The 24,586-nt window shown below is 43.8% G+C and overlaps 1 protein-coding gene across 1 annotated transcript in view; it reads left to right on the top strand.

Moving 5' to 3' along the window:
* The window catches only part of KIAA2012 (KIAA2012 ortholog), a 141,877-nt gene that overhangs the window by 12,384 nt on the left and 104,907 nt on the right, over positions 1-24,586 (top strand). Inside the window, exons 3-8 of the mRNA XM_011974481.1 lie at positions 7,045-7,204; positions 9,300-9,455; positions 13,704-13,846; positions 15,888-16,071; positions 16,698-16,840; positions 19,386-19,554. Of these exons, the coding sequence (XP_011829871.1) occupies positions 7,045-7,204; positions 9,300-9,455; positions 13,704-13,846; positions 15,888-16,071; positions 16,698-16,840; positions 19,386-19,554 (955 nt within the window). The remainder of the gene's footprint in view (positions 1-7,044; positions 7,205-9,299; positions 9,456-13,703; positions 13,847-15,887; positions 16,072-16,697; positions 16,841-19,385; positions 19,555-24,586) is intronic.

The raw sequence follows: 24,586 nt of genomic DNA, 5'->3' as shown, positions 1-24,586 counted from the left end.
GCAGGGGGGGCCGTAACCTCTACCCACCAGGAGTGCACAATCTGGTGAAAGAGGCAGATTTGTGCCCCAGTGACATTTTGATACAAGGCAGTCCATGAGAGGAGCGAGATGATGATTTCCTAATAAAGAAGGCAGAGAGTGTGACTGCTTCTTACTGGGGAAAATCTAGAGCGGCTTCTTGGAGAAGGTAGAATTTGAGCTGAGTCTTGTAAAGATAAGCAGGGTGAGACCTTCCAGGCTTAGGTGAGCAGAGGCCTCTAGGGGAGAAGGTGCAGGGCAGGGGAAGTCAGGGTCACTCCCAGGCTGCCTGATGGAAATATACCTGGGGATGTGGGTGGGGCCAAATTGTGGAGGGCTGTGCCTGCCAGTTCTGGGATTTGGGGGCTTCTCTCTTCACCATTCTGCTGATTCCTGCACACAAAGCCTGGGCCACCCGCTGCAATATGATGGCAACTGGCTGCCTGGGCCTGGGCCTTCATTGCCTTCCTAGGGACTCTGGCGCCCTGTCACCCTATATCTGCTGGGCAGGAGCACAAACCCTACCATCTCCTTCCATCCTCTGAAAACCCTCAGCGGCCAGCACTACAGCAGGTGGACAGGACAGCCAGTGCGGGGGAAGGGACAGGTACACGGGATTGCCCTTGGTGCCTCTGCATTCATAGACCTGATATACATCAGGAGAGGCAACTGGCCAGAGCAAGTCCCTCGTTAAAGGCAGCGCTTACGGTGGAATGTGGATAACAGGCCACCCTGTGCACACTAATTACTCATTGCAGAAGAAACCCGAAGCTGGAGTTGATTGGCAAAGCCCAGGCAGGCCTGAACAGTCTGAAACCATCCGTAGCCAGCCTCCTGCTGTCATGTTTATTTCCCTGTTCCAGAAACTCCCTTCCTGGCTCCCTTCTGTCTCCTTTTATATTTTAGAGTGACTTTTGAGTGGGTGGTTAGGTCTAGAATAACTTAAGGGAAGAACTAAAGAAATACGCATGAGAAGAGGGTGGGTGCCATAAAATTAATTAATTTTTAACATGTTTTCTATTTAGAAATATAATCTAACTATATTACTGAAAACTTGATTTTATTTTAAAAAAAAAAAGAAAGAAAAGAAAGAACTATTTGTAGTCTTAAGCCCAACACCCTAATACTGCCATTATTAGCTTTTTCATCTATTTTCTTCCAGTCTTTCCATCATGACTATATACAGGATATACTTGTGTGAGGCTGTATTTATACTATGCACGCTTTCTTATATTTTGCTGTTTTCCACTGAAAATATCCTTCAACAGGTTGGAAGTGAGTAAGTAGATTTCACCCTGACTGGTCTCTTCGGTCACCCTAAGCAGGCCTTGGGCATCCCTCAGTGCTTCAGTTTATCCAATGAGATGGGACATTATTAACCAACTTCACGGGCATAATTTGAGAAGTTATTAAAAGAGACCAAGAAACTAGAAAAAAACGTAAAGAGAATGTGGTAGACAGGATGTTCTGCCAAAGATATCTCTGTGCTAATCCCTGGGACCTGTGAGGTTACAGGGCAAAGGGAAATCAAGGTTGCAGATGGAATTAAGGTTGTCCTCAAGAGATGGCCTTGAAATGGGGAGATTATCTTGGATGATCCAGGTGGGCCCAAGGTAAGCACAAGAGTCCTTAAAAGCAGAAGAAGGAATCAGAAGGAATGATCAGAGAGAGGGCAGCCTGAGGAGGACTCGGCTCAATGTTGCTGCCTTTGAAGATGGAGGAAAGGGTGACAAGCCAAGCAATGAAGCTGGGGGTGACCTTTAGAAGCTGGAAAAGGCAGGGAAACAGATTCTTCCCTAGAGCCTCTAGAAGGAACTCAGACCTGTCAGCACCTTGATTTTAGCCCAGTGAGACCCATTTCAAACTTCTAACCTTCAGAACAATACGAGAATAACACATGTGTGTTGTTTAAACCACTAAATGTATCGTAATTTGTTAACAACAGCAATAGAAAATGAATACACCAAGATCAGCTTCCAAACCCTAAGCAAAAATATATGTAAATACTCTAAATTCCTGGTCTAGGATTCCCTAACTCTTCTTGGCAACTCCCTGCACCATGGTGCAAGCTTCTCAGTAAAGCTTCAGAACCAAGCTGGTGCTTCAGAAATGCCCACTAATGGCTGGGCGCAGTGGCTCACTTCTGTAATCCCAGCACTTTGGGAGGCAGATCATGATGTCAGGAGTTCGAGACTAGCCATGGCCAACATGGTGAAACCCCATCTCCACTAAAAATACAAAAATTAGCCGGTGTAGTATTGGGTGTCTGTAATCCCAGCGACTCAGGAGGCTGAGGCAGGAGAATCACTTGAAACCAGAAGGCAGAGGTTGCAGTGAGCCAAGATCATGCCACTGCACTCCAGCCTGGACGAAAGACCGAAACTCTTTCTCAAAAAAAAAAAAAAGAAAAAGAAAAAAGAAATAAAAGAAAAGAAAAGAAAAAGAAATGCCCACTAACGAGAAACTACAAGGGTTCTTGTCCAGACTCAAACAGCACATCATGCCATCCGCACAGGGGCCACCACAGCATCTCAGAAGAGACTGGTCCTTACTGCATTCAGAGGAAAGTCAGTCAAAGCAAAGATTCACGGAAAAGAAATGAAGTTCCAATTTACCCAGAAAAGGCCTCTGGTCTAATGGCTCCGTATTTCAGGGCCCAACACAGTGTCTGGCATATAAAAAGTACTCAACAAATATTTATCGTATGACTGAATGAAAAAATTGAGTGAGTAAAAGTGTCATTTAGCTTCCACCATCCTCTCTATAATTATTTCTTTCATGTCCTCTGGGAAAAGCCTCAAGACCACATGAGACTAAATTTCTAGGCTGTTTTTGCACTTGAAGTACCTGCCACATAAACTTTCCAGACATTAAGGAGCAGGTGATGCTCTATGTTTGAATTCTAAGCATTCATTTAATTCATAAGTCCCTAAGGAGTAAAGCCAATTGAATAGTAAGCCACGCTTTCTTTTATCTTGAACCTTGAACCCATGCACTCTAGTCCTAAATCTAGAGCACTTTCCCAGGCTTTCTCACAAGCTGTCTCCTCCCTACTCTGCCGCTTGTACATTTTGGACTCACTTGATGTGATTTTATTAGTTATCAATCCATCTTAATCATCCCCTTTTCTCCAGTGCTTGTTTCCCATCCCTTCAATCTGTAGCAGCTTTAAATCTGTTGCTCCCATATCGTATCCATGTATCAGAAATACTTTTGGCTGCAAGCAACACATTTGATATGTTGATATCAATCATTGATAACTATGATTATCAATGGTTGAAGTTGGGGAATCAGCAAACACTGTTCACTGGCCAAATCCTGCCCATTACTTGTTTGTGTAAATAGAGTTTTATTGGAACACAGCCATGACCATTTGTTTACATATTGTCTATGGATGCTTTTGCACTACAAGGACAGGTTGAGTGGTGGCAACAGAGACCATATGGCCTGCAAAGCCTAAAATATTTACTCTCTGGCCCTTTAAAAATACCTTCCAGGTTGCGCATGATGACTCACGCCTGTAATCCCAGCACCTTGGGAAGCTGATACAGGTGGATAACTTAAAGTCAGGAGTTCAAGACCAGCCTGGCCAACATGGTGAAACCCTGTCTCTACAAAAATATAAAAATTAGCCAGGCATTGTGGTGCACACCTGTAATCCCAGCTACTCTGGAGGCTGAGGCAGGAGAATCATTTGAACCCAGGAGGCAGAGGTTGCAGTGAACCAAATTAGCACTACTGTACTTCAGCCTAGTTGAAAAAGCAAGATAGTCTCAAAAAAAAAAAAAAAAAGTCTGCCAACCCCTGATTTAGGCAATAAAGAGATTTAATTATCTCAAGTAACACAAAGTGAAAGGGCAGAGTTTCATGCTTGCCCAGCTGCTCGCCAATGCCATTAAGGACGCAAGCGCTATCTTTTCCTTCCACCATCCTTTGAATGTTGGTTTTTCTAATTAGGCTTGTTAGCACATGTTCACAAGATGGTCCCGTACTTTCAGAGGTCACATCTGGGTTCAAAGCAGAAGAAAGGGGCCAGCAAGCCATCCTTGCACAGCTGTTCCTTCTCTAAAGATACAAAGACCTTCCAGAGGCTCCCAATAGTTTCCCCTTAGTTTCATTGACCAGAGCTAGGTCCCTTGGCCACTCTGAGATGCAACGGAGTCTGGGAAAGCAAGGCCCTCCATGTCTGCACTTCCCTGGATTCAACCAACAGGGATTCAGAATATTCAGGAAAAAAAAAAAATCCAAACAAACAAACAAAAAAAAGAAAGTATAACTATTTATACTGCATTTACATTGTATTCAGTATTATAAGTTGCCAGAAACAATGTAAAGAATAAGGAGGATGCATACAGGCTATACTGTACAAATATTACTACCACCATTTTATAATATGTAAGGGACTTGAGCATACACAGATTTTAATATCCACAGAGGTCCTGGAACTAATTCCCCACAGATAACAAGGGATGACTATTTGGGAAAGGGGATCTGCTGACAAAAAATCAGGGCTTTTTTAGCAAAAAGAAGCGAGGGGGAATAAGTGTTGAGCAGTTAGCATAATCTCCCACCACCTGGACAAGGGAAAGGAGAAAAGACCTAATATTTGTTCACCAGCTACTATGTGCTAAGCATTAAATATTTTACATACCTCAGCTCATCTAATCCTTACACTGAGGACACTGAGTAAAATTACTCAGAGAAGTAATTAACATGCCCAAGGATGGGGCAAGATCTCAAGATCAATCCCATCTTAAGGCAAAGCCTCTGCTCAGTCTCCACTGTGTTCTCCTCAGCGCCCTTTAGGAGTACTGAGAGATTGGAAAGCGCTTTCACAAGTGCAGGGCGGACAGGGAGTGAGAGGATGCACCCTGTCACCTTACTATAAGCTGGCTCAGTGGGACACCGTTCACTTACATTATTTCATTTACACCAAAAAGGAGGTATTATGCCAGCATTATGGGTGAAATTATATAACAATTACACGATTGAGAAATGGTGGGGCTGGGATTGGAACTATTTGTTCATTTATTCATTTCCCCCACAATATTGAGCCCCTAGTATGTGCCAGGCACTGCGAAACCTGACTCTCGGGTGGATTCCAGAACCCATGCACTCTCCATTCCCTCTACCACTATTTAGCTCCATTTTAGAGAGAAGTCCAGAAGGTTCCAGAGCTCACCCGAGATCATAAAGTTCCCCTGAGGCAGAGCAGGCCTTGAGCCCAGGCACTCTGGCCGTAAATCCAAGGCTCTTTCCCAAGCTTTGTCACAGGCTGTCTCCTTCCCACTCTTCGGCTTGTGCTTTTTGGACCCACTTGATGTTTCCCTGTGTCCATTGTTCAGCCTCTGCAGGCCCATAAGACTGAAATGAAAGACTGTTCTGAAGGTTAGAAAGATATTTGGTGCCTACAGGATGAGTTTCAGGATGCCAGAGCTATTGAGCCACTGAATTAACCAACCCTGGTATTCTCTAGCCTTTGGTCTTTTTGTTACATGAGACAACAAACTTTCTTTCTCATTGTTCAAGTCTGTTGAGTCAGGATTTATTGCATACTAACACGTATGAAAACGCTGGTCTCCGTAGAAGATAGTTCTTACAGTCTGCGACACTCACTGAGGCACCTACTTCAAAACATCTTTATTTATGGTTTTGACATCAAGCTGGTTCATGGTGCTAACTCTTGGTCCTTTGATGAGATGGTCAGTTGTTGAAGAACAAGAGGCTTTGCACTGATGTGGATTCTGAAACCCTAGATTCAAGCCCAACTCCACTTCTAACTGGCTCCACACAGTTGCCCTCTATCCTTCCAGGCTATATCGTTGCCTTGGGAGAGTTCCTTAGCCAAAGGGGACTAAGTGGGCTTCATCTCTCATGCCAGTTCTCACTGGCACACTGTGTGGATCACTTTTGTGGAGCATCCAAGAATATATGCTGTCTGTTTCCATTCATATGAAGTTCAAGAATAGAATAAAACAGTCCACGGTGTTAGAAATCAGAATAGCAATTACCTAGTGGGCAGGAGGATATTGACTAAAAAGTGGCATGAGGGACTTCCTGGGTGGATGAAAATGTTCTGGATTTTGTTTTCTGTGGTGGTTACAAAGGTATATACAGTTGTCAATATTTATCAAATGAACATCCAAGCTCTGTATAATCTATGCTATATAAATTATGCCTCAGTTTCAAAAATGTTTTTAAGGAGAAAATGGATTCTGAGATCACCTTCAGTTCAGCAGTCAAGAATTCTGTGATTGATTAGGAATGTCTGCCATGGACACTGGGAAGGGTGAGAGATGTCAACACAAATATCACACATTTGCTATTCTTGTGCCTAAGCAATCATCCTCTGAGAGCTTCTACGTCAGTTAAGTGGTTATAGTAACTCAGTCCACCTTATAGGATTACAGATGAGGTGAAAGTTCTCTGTGTAATGTAAATTCCTAGTCAATTGTAAGAAGTTATTATCCATATTTATTCCCCATGATGTCTTGCACGGTGGCACTGACTTTGGCAGGTAGGTTCCCAGAAAATTCTCCCCAGCTTAAATGAAATGCATCAGAGCCAGATATTTTCAAAATGCCAGGCTCCCCGTGAACACGGACATGATTTGTCTGTCCCAGTATTCATATTACAAACACTGAATGCCAATGCAGATTTGTGAGCTGGCTTTCCCATTACAGTACAGAGCCATTTTTGAAGACACTAAAATGATGTCCACAGGCTGAACTAGGTAATGTGTTTTCTTCTGAAGTTTTTACCCTTTCCTAATGCTCTATCTCAAGATGGAGTCTGGTATATGTCATTTCTCCTTCTGCTTCCAACTGCAAACGTGCAGGGGCCTTTCAGAGCTTTGTTCTGAGGGCTCTTGGTTTATGTCTATTAGCCAAGGCATCTGTTTTTGGTGCCTTCTGGCACCTTCTGGGAGTTTCCTGGGTTACTGATGAAGACTGTGCTAACCAGCCTATATCACTGGGTGGCTCAGGGCTCAGCAGCTGTACTGTTTCCTGACTGGTGTCCCCACAGGGACAGCAGGACAGAGCCTGGCAACCATACCTCCACTTCCGAAGCCAGCTGGAGAGCCAGGCCCAACGGCAGATCCAGCCGGGACATTCAGCCAAGAGATACCTCAGAGGCCTCCTGAGGACTTGGCCCCCAGACGCCATGTATAGGCTGTGGTGCTCAGGTCAGTGGGGAAATGGGAGAGGGGCACACCCCAAACTGCCCCACCTCCCATTCTGGTGTGACAGTGTGTTTTCCATCAAGACCTGAAACACCAGGATTTCAAGCCCAATTCTGTGTTAAAGCAAAACTCCATGCCTGGTAGCCCACAGATTCCTTTCACAGCTCCCACCCTTTGTCCTCTGAAGCATTTGCAGAGGGAAGAACGGCCTGAAGTCCTGCCTTCATTCCCACCCCTCGCCCTCAGCAGCCTCACATGCCACATCCAGGCCAGAACTTTCTTCCCAATCTTCTCCACTCAGAGACCCTCCAGTTCAACCCCCACCTTTTACAAGATAAGGAAGAAGAAGCCCAGAGAGGCAAAGGAATTTGTCCAAGATCATTCAGTCAAAAGCAGAGCTGGGACCAGAAGTCAGATCCACCCTGCACTCCCACAGTTCCACATTCTTCCCAGCATTCCTTAGTTCCCCATCTGAGGTGATCCCAGGTCCTCCCAGAAATGAAATGTTAGGACTTCTCCTCTTAAAGATGGCGGCTCTCCAGCATAATCCATTAGGAGTGGGATGGACACCCTTCTGATGAACAGACTCTAAATGCACTCTGTAAATGCTTGAAAACAAAAACGGGAAGTGGTTGGGGATTAGAGTTGCCAGATTAAGCACGTGCATACCCACCCCCGCAACACGCATAAACAGTTACACTTGCAATCTTCGGGATATACTTCTACTAAAAAAGTATTCCTCATTTATCCAAAATTCAAACTTAACTGGACATCCTGTATTTTATTTGGCAAGCCTATTTGAGATGAGAAGAGTGAGCGCGAATGTGCCAGTACCCACTCGGCTGTTTGCCACTTCTTTAGCAACAAGAAACAGCCAGGACCAGAGAAAGACTGACTTTCTTCCTGCTTTATAGGTTTACCCTGAGGAAGAAGAGAAAGCAATTCACTCCCCCAATAAGTGGTGACTTGAAGCAAAATGAAAGTTGTGGGCTCGTCCAGTCATTGGTTTTACTCTCAGGGTAGTTCCACAGTTATAGGCAGTTCCATTTATTTGACACTTTTGAGAAAGAGCCACTTAACCAAAGAAGTGTTTGTCATTGGGTGGGGCAGAGGGCAGAGCAGGCCACTCTCCTATAGCCTAGGTGCAACATTCCCCAGAATGAAGGACCCTCTTAGCCTCAAAAAAAGTCTCCGAGTCCTCCATGGGAGTCTATGGCTAAAATGTATGGTTTAAGGAAAGATACACACACACAAATGCATTCTTGAGCTCCTTGCCATAATTTCTTGCCAAAGTCCCTCTTGAAGGTGAGACCCTCAAGCTGGAGGCACAATGGCAAGAATCTGATGTGAGCCCATCAGTCCAATGGCCCCACCACCCTCTTCCTGCACATCTCGGAACTCCCCACTTTGTGACACTAATGTATATATTCTCTGGGACTTCTTTACACCCCTATGATTAATCCTCCCCACCCTTCAAGCTCACACCTTCTGCAAAGTCTTTGCTGAAAACTCCAGTCAATATTGAGCTCCTTGTTTTCTGACCTTATATTACACTGACACTCAGAGCTATACAGAACACAAGAGAGCTTTGCCTCTCCAATAGACTACTGAGTGCCTTTTAAAAGGGCCCAAGTTTGGTTCCATTGTATCTACTTCACTGATTAGCTGAGGGGTGAGCCCATAGGGAAGCCCTCAATAAATACTTATAGAATGATGGATTGAGGAGGCTGCTGACCATGGGGCCTACAGAAGCAAATAGGATACATCCACTACCACTGGATCTCCTCCTGAGGCAGGAGGAGCTTTTTGCCCCCAAAGAAGCAGCCATGTTCCTTCCACCAGGGAGACCCATTTCTTGGGAATGATGGGATGGAGGAAGTACACATGTAGCACAGAACCAGAAGCACCTAAGACACTGGATAGACAAGCCTCTATGGGTTCTATCCGACTTTTTAATCTCCCTCATCTTCTAATTGTCTTCCCTAATGGGCAATGTCCAAAGCCAAGACTAGTGCAAGTGAGGAACCTTGTAGTTACCGCTGAGAACTTGAAGTTGGCGACCACTGTTTCTATCAATATCCCCTGATCTGCTGTTCAGGATACATCAAGGATTCTGTGCTGCTCCAGGACAGTCAACTTAATGTACCAAAGAAGCTCAGGCCACAACAAGATCTTTCAGGTGTACCCCCAAAATACCATCTCCTGCCTGTCTTCCCTTCATTTTGGATTCAACAAGGAAAATCTTTTGAACAAGGTACATGTTGATTTGCATGTTGATTTTATGACCGGTTCTCAGATATTTGAATTGTTAACACCTTAAAATGGCGTTTCCCAAAACAAGGTCTTCGGATTCTGGGTTGCATAGTCCTCAATCTGTAAAATGAGGGGTGAGTGCAGACCAGCACTGTCCAATAACGCTTTTCACAGTGATGGAATGTTCCCTATGGGCTGTCCAATAAAGTGGCCATTAGCAACATGTGGCTATTGAGCACTTGAAATGTAGTAATTACAACAGTGAAACTGAGCTTTTTATTTTATTTTATATTAATTAATTTATATCTAAATAACCACATGCAGCTGGTGGCTACTGTGTTTGGCAGTGTAGGTCTAGACTCTAGATTTTAGATGATTTCTTAGATCTGTTTCACTCTTATATTCCTTAATCCTGTGATTTTTGTGGCAATATAATGTGAAATATATATATAGGATTTGGAGCCAGAAATATGTATCGAAATGGCTGTTCTCTCACTTACTAGTGTAAGATCTTAAGCAAGTCATTTAACCTCTTTGAGCTTCTGTTTGCTCATCTGTGTAATGGGCACAATAAGATCTACATCGTGGCTATACAGAAAATTATTGCAAGCCATCTGTAAACTGTTTAGTAGTATGGGGATTGACCCTGTCAATATTATTCTATGGAACTTGAAGCATTAAAAGAGCCAGAAGTTGCCTTTGGTAAGGGAGATGTGAAAAGACAACTGGGTAGCAGTAATAGGCAAAGACAAGAGCCTTGGCTGGTAGCAGAGTTCTTGAGAAAATAAAAGAACAAGAGCCCAACATAAGATTTTTGGCCAGACTCAGTGGCTCATTCCTGTAATCCCAACATTTTGGGAGGCCAAGGAGGGAGGATTGCTTGAGGCTAGGAGTTTGAGACCAGCCTGGGCAACATAGTGAGACCCTGTCTCTACAAAAAATTTAAAATTTAAGCTGGGCGTGGTGGCACATGCCTGTAGTCCCAGCTACTTGGGAGGTTGAGGCAGGAGGATCACTTGAGCCCAGGAATTCAAGGCTGTAGTGAGCTATGATGGCACCACTGCACTCCAGCCTGAGACCCTGCCTCTAAAATATGTATAATGAAATTTTCCAGAAACAGTGGCAGTGGCTGACCAACCCCCATCTTTGGGGAAATGATCTGGTCAGGATAAGTAGAGAATCTGGTTTATCAAATGAAAGGAGAAGAACATGGCAGGTTCTCAGGGCCTGAGGCCATTACATAGTTCAACCAACCACACATCTCACTTGAGTCTCTTTTTTTCTTTTTCTTTTCTTTTTTATTTTATTCTACTTTTTATTTTTTTTTTTAGAGACAAGGTCTTGCTCTTGTTCTGTCACCCAAGCCGAAGAGCAGCCGTGTGATTACGGCTCACTGCAGCCTTGAATTCCTGGGCTCAAGCGATCCTCCCACTTAGCCTCCTAAGTAGCTGGAACTGTAGGAGCACATCACCACTCCCAGCTAATTTTTGTATTTTTTTGTGGAGATGGAGTTTCACCATGTTGCCCAGGCTGGTTTCAAACTCCTGTTCTCAAGTGCTCCTCCCCCCTTGGCCTCCCAAAGTGCTGGGATTACAGGCATCAGTCACTGCTCTCGGCCTCAGGGCTTTCATTTTATGGCTGGAGTAACACTGCACACCTGAGGGATAAAGTGACTTTCCTAATTGAAGCCATATACTAAGGAGCTGTCACAATCAGGCAGAAAACAAAGAGACTGTATCAAATAGTGATTAAACATGTGACCATTAGCACTGATTCCAAGCCATATAGCCACTCTGGGCCTCGGTTTTCTCATTTATGAAATGGAGATGACCATACCCATCTTTATCTCACAGGGTTGCATGTGGGAATTAAATGAGATACTGTAGTACTAGAAGCGGGCACATACTATGTGCTCAGTAAATGTTCATTATACCTCCTTAGCTTGTTGGAATGCCCAACTACCCATGATCACAGTGGCCAAAAAAATCTATTTTAAAAGAAGCAAAAATAGTTCAGTGGCTGTAACTTGAACCCTGACTGATGTTTTCATTTGTTTGAACCTTATCTTCCACTGGTTTCCCTCTCTTTGCCCAACACTGTATCTGAAGAAGTAGCAAAAGTCCCAGCTGCAAATCCCAGGTCTCCAACAATATGATGTTGGCTAAGTCACTTATGCTCTCTGCATCTTCAGTTTGTGCATATGTAAAATGCAAATACTGGGGTTTGCATTCCTTCCTCCCTGGTTGTTTGTGAAAAATAACAGGAGAGGACAGAGCTACTCCAAGGCACATTATCTGGATTATCTGAATCCATATCTGAGATCCAGAGAGACTAAGTTTTGTGGTCTCCTTTCAACAACTGAAGCTTCCAATACTTTACTTGCAAATCTGTTTCTATTAAGCACAAATAAATGAATCAGATCATGATGTTTACTAAGAAAAAAAATTCTGTTTCCCCTCACGTTGCTTGAGTCACATATTCAAACTCACCTGGGATATCACCAAAGGGAAAATTGTCTCTCTGTTCCGCCTACTCACAATGCCCCCTACCCCAACTTAGAGACCCAATGTGTAAGACTGTTCAGACTGGGCGCAGTGGCTCACGCCTGTAATCCCAACACTTTGGGAGACTGAGGCAGGTGGATCACTTGACGTCTGCAGTTTGAGACCAGTCTGGCCAACATGGTGAAACCCCCGTCTCTACTAAAAATACAAAAATTAGCTGGGTGTGGTGGTGCATGCCTATGATCCCAGCTACTCGGGAGGCTGAGGCAGGAGAATCACTTGAACCTGGGAGGTGGAGGTTGCAGTGAGCCAAGATAACACCACTGCATTCCAGCCTGGGTGACAGAGTGAGACTATGTCCCCTGCGCCCCCCACAAAAAAACAAAACCAAAAAAAAAACCTATTTAGTAGGTAAGTGGCCATTTGGCTAGAGTTTCACTTCCTCTACCCTCAGAAATGCATTTGGTTCCAGGTGAATCTGATCAGAAAAGATGGACCTAGTTAGTATCCGGTTTGACCCCAAGGAATCATTCTACAAGGAATCATTCTAGAATATCCCCAAAGGTCTTTAGTGCTGCTCTCTGTATGGAGTTGAGATCCTCTCAGGAGCAGGCCTAATGTAGCCCCGGGTCACCTCATATTAATGAGTCCCCAGCCCATCAGATTTCCCTGGGCCACTAAAACCAGAGCAGACCCTCTGAACCTGAACCTGAGCCTGAGCCTGTATTTCTTCCACCAACACTCAGCCTCAGTTCACTTCTAGCACGGCCTTCAGGAGCCACTGGGCAAAGGAAGGAGAGCTGGAGGGAGGGAGTAGCCCCACCTGTAGGCTATTGACTCTTGGCCCAGTGACGCCAAGGATGGAAATAATGAACGGGAGCCGAGAGGGAAGGTGAGGCTGGCTGGAGGCAGGAGGAGAAGCAGCTCCCAGAAGTCTTGTGATCCATCACACACAGGCCCCCAAAGCCTTCCAGAGCCCCTAGTTGAAAGACAACCCCGCATTGTTCCATGGAGCCGCATGCTGGGAATAAAGGTATTGCTAAAACTTGGCTCCAAACAAGGAAGCTTTGCCAGACTGTTTCAGCAATAAATCTACCTTGAGAAAGTGATGAAAACAGCTGCAGGACCCCTTAAACCATTGATGAAAGATTTGTTAACTATGTTGGAGTCATCTGTTGACTCAGATCCTTCCTGAGGGTTGCAGACAGTATAAGTTCAGAGAGCTAAACAGCAGTCTCACCTCATTGCATTCGGCAGAGGCTTCTCTACAAATAAAGAGCCAGGAGACAGCCCTGGAATCCCAAGAGCTTGCTTCAGGCTGAGCACCTTCATGACAACAGAGCAGGCTGCAGGTCACGCCACCATAATCACACCACTGTCATCCACTAATCCCTCACAGTTTACAAAGGGCTGTCACATTCATTATCTTATTTGAGCTCCAGATAACTCTACAAGGAAGTGAGGGCAAGAAATCCATATCCCCATTTTACAGATGGGGAAACTGTGTCTAAGAAATGAAGACTCAACCCTGAGCCTCCTGACTGCTAGTGCAACTCTGTTTCCACAGACCTGGCTGCCACTTCCAAGGAGGCACTATCAGAAATACCAAATAAGGGAGGAGGGGTAGCAAGGGAGGGCCTTGAGCACCTTTACTCAGAGAAGCAAGAAGGGAGGCAGTTTGGAGGCAGCAAGAACACCGCGTCCATTTCCAGGGTGACGAGCTGACCCGTTGTTCACCTTGGCAGGTCAACAGGGCCTGGATGAAGGGGAAGCTGGAGCTGCTGGACATGTGGACCAGGGCCCTCTAGCCAAGAACCATGGCAGTCAGGGGACTCGCTTGCCACCACTCAGGAAGCAGCCCTGGCAGGAAGACGAAACGTGGGCAGAGGTACCATTTCTTTTTTTTTTTTTTTCTTTTCCCCCTAGTTGGAGTCTCACTCTGTCACCCAGGCTGGAGCGCAATGGCGTGATTTTGGCTCACTGCAACCTCCACCTCTCAGGTTCAAGCATTTCTCCTGCCTCAGCCTCCAGAGTAGCTGGGACTACAGGTAAGTACCACCAGGCCTGGCTACTTTTTTGTATTTTAGTAGAGATGGGGTTTCACCATGTTGCCCAGGCTGGTCTCGAACTCCTAAGCTCAGGCAATCTGCCGGCCTCAGCCTCCCAAAGTGCTAGGATTACAGGCATGAGCCACCGAGCCTGGCCAGAGGTACCACTTCTAATGTGCTCTCCTCTGTCATTGTTCTTGACTACCGAGAGGATTCTCTCTCCCTTTGCCATTTCTTGATACCTCCACAGACGGGAAGAGTACTTTGACCCTTTTGACCACCATTTCCCCGAAGTGTCACATATAGAACTCTAGCATTGCAAGATGCTCCATTTAACAAAATTTTGGCTGGGTGCGGTGGCTCACACCTGTAATCCCAGTACTTTGGGAGACCGAGGCAGATGGATCACCTGAGGCCAGGAGTTCGAGGCCAGCCTGGCCAACATGGCAAAACCCCGTCTCTACTAAAAATACAAAAATTAGCCAAGCATGGTGGCGGGCACTGTAATCCCAGTTACTCGGGAGGCTGAGGCAGGAGAATCGCTTGAACCTGGGAGGAGGAGATTGTAGTAAGCCAAGATCGCACCATTGCACTCCAGCCTAGGCAACAGAGCAAAACCCTGCCTCTAAATAAATAAATAAGAGTTTCATAGGCAAATACATTGGGGAAGTTCTGCATGCCTTCTCCTCCTGGAAAGTCACATGCGTAGATACAGAGAACTTCAAGAAGTTCTGTAACATAGTCACCAGCTTAACTTTGTTAAACTCTGGGTTTTCCAAACTTAGGTAACCACAGATTCTCCCCTGACTCTTTGCTCATCTTGGCAGCTGTTAATCTTGTTTGGAAAATAGCTATTGCCTTAGACTCAGAAAAGCCTTGGTTTGGGTCCTGCTTTTTGCTAGTTATGATAAGCCTGTTCAAGAATCGTTAACTAACTTTGAGCCTGAATTCACCTCTTCTGTAAAATGGAGCTATTATCTTGTCTCACAAGGTTACTGTGAGGATTAAATGAGTTACAATGTAGAAACACTTTCTAAACTCTAAGGTTGTGTGTGTGTGTGTGTGTGTATGTGTGTGTGTGTGTGTGTGTGTGTACAAGATAACAATTGTTCAGAGCAACATAGACAATGTCTGCTCCCATCCTGAATACAAGAAGGTCATTTGTATTCAGACCTTCAGAAGGTCATACACCAAGGAGAAGAGGAAAGGGGGAGAAGAGCCACAGAGTGGAAGGGCAGTGGAGAGAGACCTTTATTTTTGGGGGGTGATAGGGAAGGGACACCATCTTGCTCTGTTGCCCAGGCTGGAGTGCAGAGGCGCTACCACAGCTCACTACAGCCTTGACCTCCTGGGCTCAAGCAATCCTCTTGCCTCAGCCGCCTAAGTAGCTGGGACTACAAGTGTGTGCCACCATGCCTGGCTAATTTTTTAAATTTTTTTGTAGAGATTGGGTCTTGCCATGTTGCCCAGGCTGGTCTCAAACTCCTGAGCTCAAGCAATCCTCCTCCCTAGGCCTCCCAAAGTGCTAGGATTACAGGTGTGAGCCACTGTGTTCAGCCTGAGAAACATTTCATAATGGATAAAGACACCAATACTAGCACTTCATTTTGATTTTTAATCAAAATTTTGTGATTTTTTTCCACAAGATAGCACTGTATGTCAGGCATGGCTAAGTATCATTCTTTCTATCAACAACAATAAAATGTTTTATTGTAATAAACAGCATTAGAGAGCTTGCTGTTATAACCTTATTTTTCTTCCCAACCTGCAAAGGAAATTTCATACTTGAAACCACAAGCCTAACCACGAGGGCTGTTAAAGAAACCTGCTCTGCCCTTTACAATAGCCTGTTTACAGGAATGTGTATTTGTCGTTCCCTAGGACACGTCAATAGAGAATCACCTTCATTTATACGCTTCAAAGGAAAGATACAATGAAAAGACACAGCAAACCTTCAGGAAGGCCTTTGGGCATGGCCACATCGATTACTCTTGTCTCCCAAGTGACAAATCCCACATTATGTTCTGTGGAGGCACCTTCCCTAATAGGAAGGCAGATCTCAGCGGTAAGAACCCAGATGTCTTGCTCACTGATCTGGGTAAACCCAGTCATGCAGAGTCCATATAAGGTCACTGAAGCATGCCAAACATCACTTCCTTGTGCCACTCACCTTAGAAAATAAAAGCCAGAATCTAGCTGGACATGGGAATGAGACTCTGGCAGGTGCCTCTTTGTCTAGTGCTTAGCTGCATGCATTCGGAAATCACACTTTCTAGGCTCAAGTTACCCCCACTTACAGCTGTGATCTTGGGCATATTAACCAATATTGCTGATGCTCAGTTTTCTCATCTGTAGAATGGGGATAATGATAACCCCATAAGTCTATTGTGTAAATTGAGTTAATGTACATGAAATATCTATATAACTCTTTCCCCATATTTAGAGCTCAATAAATATTAATTATTATCGTTATCGTTCTCTTTACTGCCTGACTCAGCCAGCAAGACCTCAACCCAGATCAGGAGACTAGGGCTCTCTGAACCTCCCGCCCGCAAGGCTAAGGCTGTCCCAGCGCCCAAGCACACTCCCTGCCTTTCTCCCCATTAACCACAATATGATAAAGGTCAAAACTCAACTGTTCATCCCCATACCTGCAATTAATATATTCTCATTCTCATCCTGTTTTTAAAGATAAACAAAGGAATGTGAAACTCCACAAGGCCAGAAGCGGCCACTTGTTACAGTCGCTTCCTGCTGAAAGATGCCTCTTCCCTCCTGTAGCATCTGCCACTGGCTCCGGAATAATCACCCCTGGAGAAGTGAAGAAGAAAAAGGTTGTGTGTATATGTATGTTTGTGCACGCAGGAGAAAGAGAGAGAGAGGAGGGAAGAGAGAGAGATTAATCCCAATCTAGAAATAAGGTGACTCAGAAGGATGTCTCAGAAGAGAACTGGCATCTCTAGCGTCTGAACTGACCAGGCGGAGCTGGAATAGAACTGTAGTAATTTACTAAAGATTGAAAATTGTGAAGGGCAAGGAATTTCAGCTGCCACCAATTCTACCTTAAAGCATGTGTTATTACCACACTCCCTGACAGCGACAGAATTCTTTGATTTCTTAAGGGGCAAGGGATTATCTGTAAACGTTTTAAAGGACAGAATTTGAGTTTGTAAGCAGTAAACCCACTTCAGATTCAAAATGCTGGAGATCTTGAATCCAGCAACGGTTTGGCTCCACTGAGGGTCTATCGCCTTTGAAAATGTAGGGGAAATTTTGCAAGTCTATCCACCTCCTTTGGGAGCCAAATACACCTTCTTTATTAGAGATGCCCTTGGCTGTCTCTGGTCTGGTCCTGCCTTGCAGTTCTATGTGGGCCTTTCTTCAGTGTTTGGAAGCACCAGTGATGACTGGGGACAAGCAAGGGCCCCAGGATGTTCTGCCCGGAGTAGCCATGGGAACATGAGCAGGTCACTCACACACTCTGAGCACAGTGACTTTGTTATATATATTATCTGTGTATACAGATAATAACGTCAACCTTACAGGGCTGGTAGAAAAGATGAAGCACTCTTAGGAAAGTACGTTGTATCTGACTGTGATCTACAGCGATGTTGATTAATTGTAGGGATTCGTGTCATCTGAGGTGTTCCTCAAGCAGCCATGGGCACTCCAGGTGGTCCTGCTGCCAGTGAGGGAGGTTGTTTACAGTCTGTTCAAGATTTTCTCAGATTTCCTGTGTCTGAGTTGATCTAAACCTTTCCATCCACGCCAGAAGGGCTTCTGTCTTCCCAGGTTCCTTTGGTGCAGGAGTGAACAGCAGGCCTGACCTGCCAGGCTCACCACAGGCCTAAGGAAAGCCCTCAACTTTGCTCCTGGGTCCGCTCAGAACTGAGCCAGGCCCAGAGGAAAGGAGTCTGTTCCCTCCGCCCATGTATGTGGTTTCACAGAGCAAAGCAATATTTCCCACCATACTAAAACTCTGTAAATTTTTAATTAGGGTAAAGAAATTAAATCTTGGCTTGTCAGCCATACCTCACACAAATCATTTGAGTGTCCACATTGATTTCTCAATGCAAACCTTGTCAAACAAAATGCACACGGTCAGTATTCAAAACAGGGCAGTTGGTGTGGGCAGCCGGCACCTGGACAGTGAAGGTCTCCAGGAACATAAAGATCCTATGTGCGTGTGTTTGGTTTATCATTTGCTTAATGTCTCGAAATTATAAATATTACCCTGCAAAGATTTGGTTGAATTTCCTTCCTCAATCAACTCTAAATACACAGGTTGCTTATGTATGCTTCTGATCTTTTTTTTTCTTTTTGAGTACTAAAAAGGAGACACTAGAAGGGTGTCTGACTTCCCAGATTTCTTTGGACCAGGAGCAAACAGCAGGCCTAATGCTTTTCTTTTTCCTCCTATGAAACTGAACTCCTGAAACCAGCACATGTATACATTTCACAGAGCCAAGTTCCTATGTTAAAAGTTGCAAACTAAAAGGAGAAATTTTCAGCAACCTCTGAATAATTAGAAACAGGAGGATCTACTACCCCCAGTGAATCTCTCATATACACACACACATACACATACACAAACACATACACATACACATACACATACACGCACACACACACACTTTTTGGGGGACAGAAAAAAACTGGACAAAATCAGTTGCTGATTCTGCCACACAATGATTCTTTTTCAGCTATGTTCATATTACACAAGCATGAAAAAGCTCCCATTTTTTCTGCTAGTGGCTAGATAAATGCTAATGAGAAGAGAGTCTACTCTCAAAGAAATATGGAAATAATCCTAGTTTCAAACACTATTATAATTGCAGATATTAGCTCATTTAATTCTTACAACAACCTTATGATGTAGATAGTATGATTACTCTTATTTTACAGAGGAAGAAACTGTGGCTTAGCATAGATAAGGTCAGCAATCACAAATGCTATTTCCTGCCGCTTCTTAGTGGAAAGCTTGCTCAAACAATGTTCTGTACTTTGCTTTTTCCCTTAACAACATATGCTGAGATTTCTCCCAATCAGTTCAAAGAGATCTCAGATATGTCGTATTAGTCTGGCTCAGTTTTTCCAGCTGCAAGAAAAAGAAAGACTATATATCCTCTCAAAGGCTCTTAAACTGAGCATGTTTATAATTCTCAGAGGAATCACAGGCAGGATTAACAGGGGCATATTTTGGATCCCAGGACACCAAGTGGTACCACTGAAGTCAGATACCGGCTCCCAGCTGGATTAGCTTACCTCTCTCAGCAGCTCCGGGTGCAAGAGATACAATAAGAGACAGTATCGTTTGCCCCTGCAGGCAGCAGGGTTTGGACACCTGCCATGTTCGTTTTGTTTTTAAATTTTCTCCAGGCACCAAAGGCTTTGAAATTACCTCCTATCTCAGAAGAACCACCCAGAGTCTTGGAGCCCCTGAAGAGTCAATTTAAAGCCAATGAGCCCCCAACAGAGCTCTTCATCTTCCCAGTGGAGATTCATTACCACATCCAACACCCGCCAAAAGAGAAAGCCCACAGAAGAGGTAGGTCCCAGGTGCATGGGCGCTCCTGAGGGACAGCCTGGGATGGTGAGGGGGAGAGGGTCCTGCCAATTCTACCTGCTCCTACATCATGGCTGACCTTCAGAGAATATTTTTTAAAGAAGGGAAAAGGGTAAAATCTAGAAGAAGATCTCTTCTGATCATATTCAATTGGATTTTTAACATATTTATTATACCCTTCATTAAGCAAAGCATTTTGTTAAGCTGTGGAAGAGAAAGGAAGACAGGTATATACATAAATAAGTCTAGTGCACCATAGGTGTTATAAAAGGGCAAGAACTTTTCAGGCAGCTTACAAAAAAATCAATGTATAAAACAAGACAACTAAAATTGAAATTGGAAAAAAAAAAAAAACTAGGTAAAAGGAGTAGAGAAATAGATGTTATCAGACATCTGAGATGAATTCATGGTTTGACGTAAGTACTGGATTTAGCTGAGTTTCCTGGCAGCCAAAGTAAAAATGACACTTGAATCTTTGCATCTCCATTTTATAAAAGAAAGATAAAAGTTCATCCAAAAAGTCATTTTCCTGATTTTGAATTAGGTTATTTTGTAAGGGATGACCTCTATAATCTTTGCCAGGACAGAGATTATGTGCTTCTAAGCAAAGTTCTAAGAGAATATGAGCAAGGGAGATCAATTCCAACTGGCGATGTGGGCTTTTTAGGGGAAGCCTCTGAGTGACGTCTCACCCTGTATCACAAGGAAAAACTCTTTCTGACTTTCCTTTCATTCCATAGTACTCTTGTTTAAGACACATTCTTGCTCCGGGACTTCTCCGGGCCCTTTGAGGCAAAAGGTGTCCTAGTTTTGACAGGAGTCCTAGTTCTGAGTTTTCTAGAAACTTCAGCTGAGGCTGCCACTGGCTTTTTAGAGAGTTTGACTCCTGAGAATCACACAGGCAGCCATTTTGTTCTAAGACTGTTTGGACTGCTCACTGGAAAGAATGCCAAACAGTGGAGCTTAAAAGATCAATTGAAGGGGACATGAAGGAACTTTCTTGGGTGATGAAAATGTTCTCACTCTGGGTTGGTTGTATGGATTATGGGTGTGTCAAAATTCATTGAACTGTACACTTAAGATCTGTGCAATTCACTATATGTGGATTTTACCTTGCCAAAAAAATTACTCAGCTCCCTAAAAAAAAAAAAAAAAAAAAAAAAATCAACAACACAGTGTTTTAAAATGCAGGTCTTCTTATTCAGGTGTGGTGAGGCCAACAGATCAGGAGACAGCTGGCAATGAAAAGATCGTTTGTTACTCACAGTTCCCAAGAGGAGGAGGCATGCCACACCATGCAGGGCCACACGGGGGCGCACCAACCTCCAGGAGGCAGAAGGCAGGGAGCACAGGCAAGAGGCCGTATTGTGGTTTTCATAGAAGGAATATAGGCAAGGCAGAGTAAGCAATCTAAGCAGATTTAGAATTGTCTAGTTTGAGTAATTCAGCCAGCTCTCTGGCATAGGGGCTGTCCCTTGCTGTCTGGTACTGGTCCTCTGATAATTACAGCAGGCAGATGGTAGCCTGGGAATGTATGAGTTTGATAAAGGAGGTTGTTGGGCATTAGGAACTCTGGGTTGGTGGGGGTGCATATGACAGGTATGTTCCCAGGTGAGTCATTTACTGTCTCTAGGAATTGGCCAGCCCTCGGAGGGACAGTCAGGTCTCAGATGTCAAAACATCAGAATGAAAAGATATACTTGGGAGGTTCCAAGATGGCCAAATAGGAACAGCTCCAGTCTACAGCTCCCAGCGTGAGCGATGCAGAAGACGGGTGATTTCTGCATTTCCAACTGAGGAATGCAGCTCCTTGCCAGCAATGGAACAAAGCTGAATGGAAAATGACTTTGACAAGTTGAGAGAAGAAGGCTTCAGAAGATCGTTAACAACAAACTTCTCCGAGCTGAAGAAGGATGTTCGAACCCATTGCAAAGAAGCTAAAAACCTTGGAAAAAAGATTGGATGAATGGCTAATTAGAATAAACAGTGTAGAGAAGACTTTAAATGACCTGATGGAGCTGAAAACCATGGCACGAGCACTGCGTGACGCATGCACAAGCTTCAGTAGCTGATTTGATCAACTGGAAGAAAGGGTATCAGTGACTGAAGATCAAACGAATGAAATGAAGCAAGAAGAGAAGTTTAGAGAAAAAAGAGTGAAAAGAAATGAACAACGCCTCCAAGAAATATGGGACTATGTGAAAAGACCAAATCTATGTCTGATTGGTGTACCTGAAAGTGACGGAGAGAATGGAACCAAGCTGGAAAACACTCTGCAGGACATTATCCAGGAGAACTTCCCCAACCTAGCAAGGCAGGACAAAATTCAAATTCGAAATACAGAGACTGCCACAAAGATACTCCTCAAGAAGAGCAACTCCAAGACACATAATTGTCAGATTCACCAAAGTTGAAATGAAGGAAAAAATGTTAAGGGCAGCCAGAGAGAAAGGTCGGGTTACCCACAAAGCAAAGCCCATCAGACTAACAGCAGAACTCTCAGCAGAAACTCTACAAGCCAGAAGAAAGTGGGGACCAATATTCAATATTCTTAAATTTTTGGCCGGGCGCAGTGGCTCAAGCCTGTAATCCCAGCACTTTGGGAGGCTGAGATGGGCGAATCACGAGGTCAGGAGATCAAGACCATCCTGGCTAACAAGGTGAAACCCCGTTTCTACTAAAAAATACAAAAAACTAGCCGGCGAGGTGGCGGGCGCCTGTAGTCCCAGCTACACGGGAGGCTGAGGCAGGAGAATGGTGTGAACCCGGGAGGCAGAGCTTGCAGTGAGCTGAGATCCGGCCACTGCACTCCTGCCTGGGGCGACAGAGAGAGACCCCGTCTCAAAAAAAAAAAAAAAAAATTTCAACCCAGAATTTCATATCCAGCCAAACTAAGCTTCATAAGTGAAGGAGAAATAAAATCCTTTACAGACAAGCAAATGCTGAGAGATTTTGTCACCAGCAGGCCTGCCTTACAAGAGCTCCTGAAGAAAGCACAAAACATGGAAAGGAACAACCAGTACCAACCACTGCAAAAACACGCCAAATTGTAAAGACCATCGATGCTAGGAAGAAACTGCATCAACTAACGAGCAAAATAACCAGCTAACGCCAAAATGAGAGGATCAAATTCACACATAACAATATTAATCTTAAATGTAAATGGGCTAAATGCCCCAATTAAAAGACACAGACTGGCAAATTGGATAAAGAGTCAAGACCCATCAGTGTGCTGTATTCAGGAGACACATCTCACATGCAGAGACACACATAGGCTCAAAATAAAGGGATGGAGGAAGATCTACCAAGCAAATGGAAAACAAAAAAAAGCAGGCGTTGCAATCCTAGTATCTGATAAAACAGACTTTAAACCAACAAAGATCAGAAGAGACAAAGAGGGCCGTTACATAATGGTAAAGGGATCAATTCAACAAGAAGAGCTAACTATCCTAAATATATATGCACCCAATATAGGAGCACCCAGATTCGTAAAGCAAGTCCTTAGAGACCTACAAAGAGACTTAGATTCCCACAAAATAATAATAGCAGACTTTAACACCCCACTGTCAACATTAGATCCACAAGACAAAAAGTTAACCAGGATATTCAGGAATTGAACTCAGCTCTGCACCAAGCAGACCTAATAGACATCTACAGAACTCTCTATCCCAAATCAACAGAATATACATTCTTCTCAGCACCACATCACACTTATTCCAGAATTGACCACATAGTTGGAAGTAAAGCACTCCGCAGCAAACGTAAAACAACAGAAATTATAACAAACTGTCTCTCGGACCATAGTGCAATCAAACTAGAATTCAGGATTAAGAAACTCACTCAAAACCACTCAACCACATAGAAACTGAACAACCTGCTCCTGAATGACTACTGGGTACATAATGAAATGAAGACAGAAATAAAGATGTTCTTTGAAATAAAGATGTTCTTTGCAACCAATGAGAACAAAGACACAACGTACCGTAATCTTTGAGACACATTTAAAGCAATGTGTAGAGGGAAATTTATAGCACTAAATGCCCACAAGAGAAAGCAGGAAAGATCTAAAATTGACATCCTAACATCACAATTAAAAGAACTAGAGAAGCAAGAGCAGACACATTCAAAAGCTAGCAGAAGAAATAACTAAGATCAGAGCAGAACTGAAGGAGATAGAGACAAAAAAAAACCCTTCAAAAAATCAATGAATCCAGAAGCCGGTTTTTTGAAAAGATCAACAAAATAGATAGACCACTAGCAAAACTAATAAAGAATAAAAGAAAGAAGAATCAAATAGATGCAATAAAAAATGATAAAGGGGATATTACCACCAATCCCACAGAAATACAACCTACCATCAGAGAATACTATAAACACCTCTATGCAAATAAACTAGAAAATCTAGAAGAAATGGATAAATTCCTGGACACGTTCACCCTCCTAAAACTAAACCAGGAAGAAGTTGAATTCCTGAATAGACCAATGACAGGCTCTGAAATTGAGGCAATAATTAAGAGCCTACCAACCAAAAAAGCCCAAGACCAGACAGATTCATAGCCGAATTCTACCAGAGGTACAAAGAGGAGCTGGTGCCATTCCTTCTGAAACTATTCCAATCAATAGAAAAAGAGGAAATCCTCCCTAACTCATTGTATGAGGCCAGCATCATCCTGATACCAAAGCTTGGTAGAGACACAACAAAAAAAGAGAATTTTAGACCAGTATCTCTGATGAACATCGATGCAAAAATCCTCAATAAAATACCGGCAAACCGAATCCAGCAGCACATCAAAAAGCTTATCCACCATGATGAAGTTGGCTTCATCCCTGGGATGCAAGGCTGGTTCAACATATGCAAATCAATAAACGTAATCCATCATATAAACAGAACCAAAGACAAAAACCACATGATTATCTCAACAGATTCAGAAAAGGCCTTCAACAAAATTCAACAACCCTTCATGCTAAAACCTCTCAATAAATTAGGTATTGATGGGACATATCTCAAAACAAT

This window comes from Mandrillus leucophaeus, unplaced genomic scaffold, assembly GCF_000951045.1.
Source record: "Mandrillus leucophaeus isolate KB7577 unplaced genomic scaffold, Mleu.le_1.0 Scaffold146, whole genome shotgun sequence".
In the NCBI taxonomy this organism is placed as follows: domain Eukaryota; kingdom Metazoa; phylum Chordata; class Mammalia; order Primates; family Cercopithecidae; genus Mandrillus; species Mandrillus leucophaeus.
The sequence above is the reverse complement of the archived record's forward strand: the minus strand, read 5'-3'. Positions and strand labels throughout refer to the sequence as shown.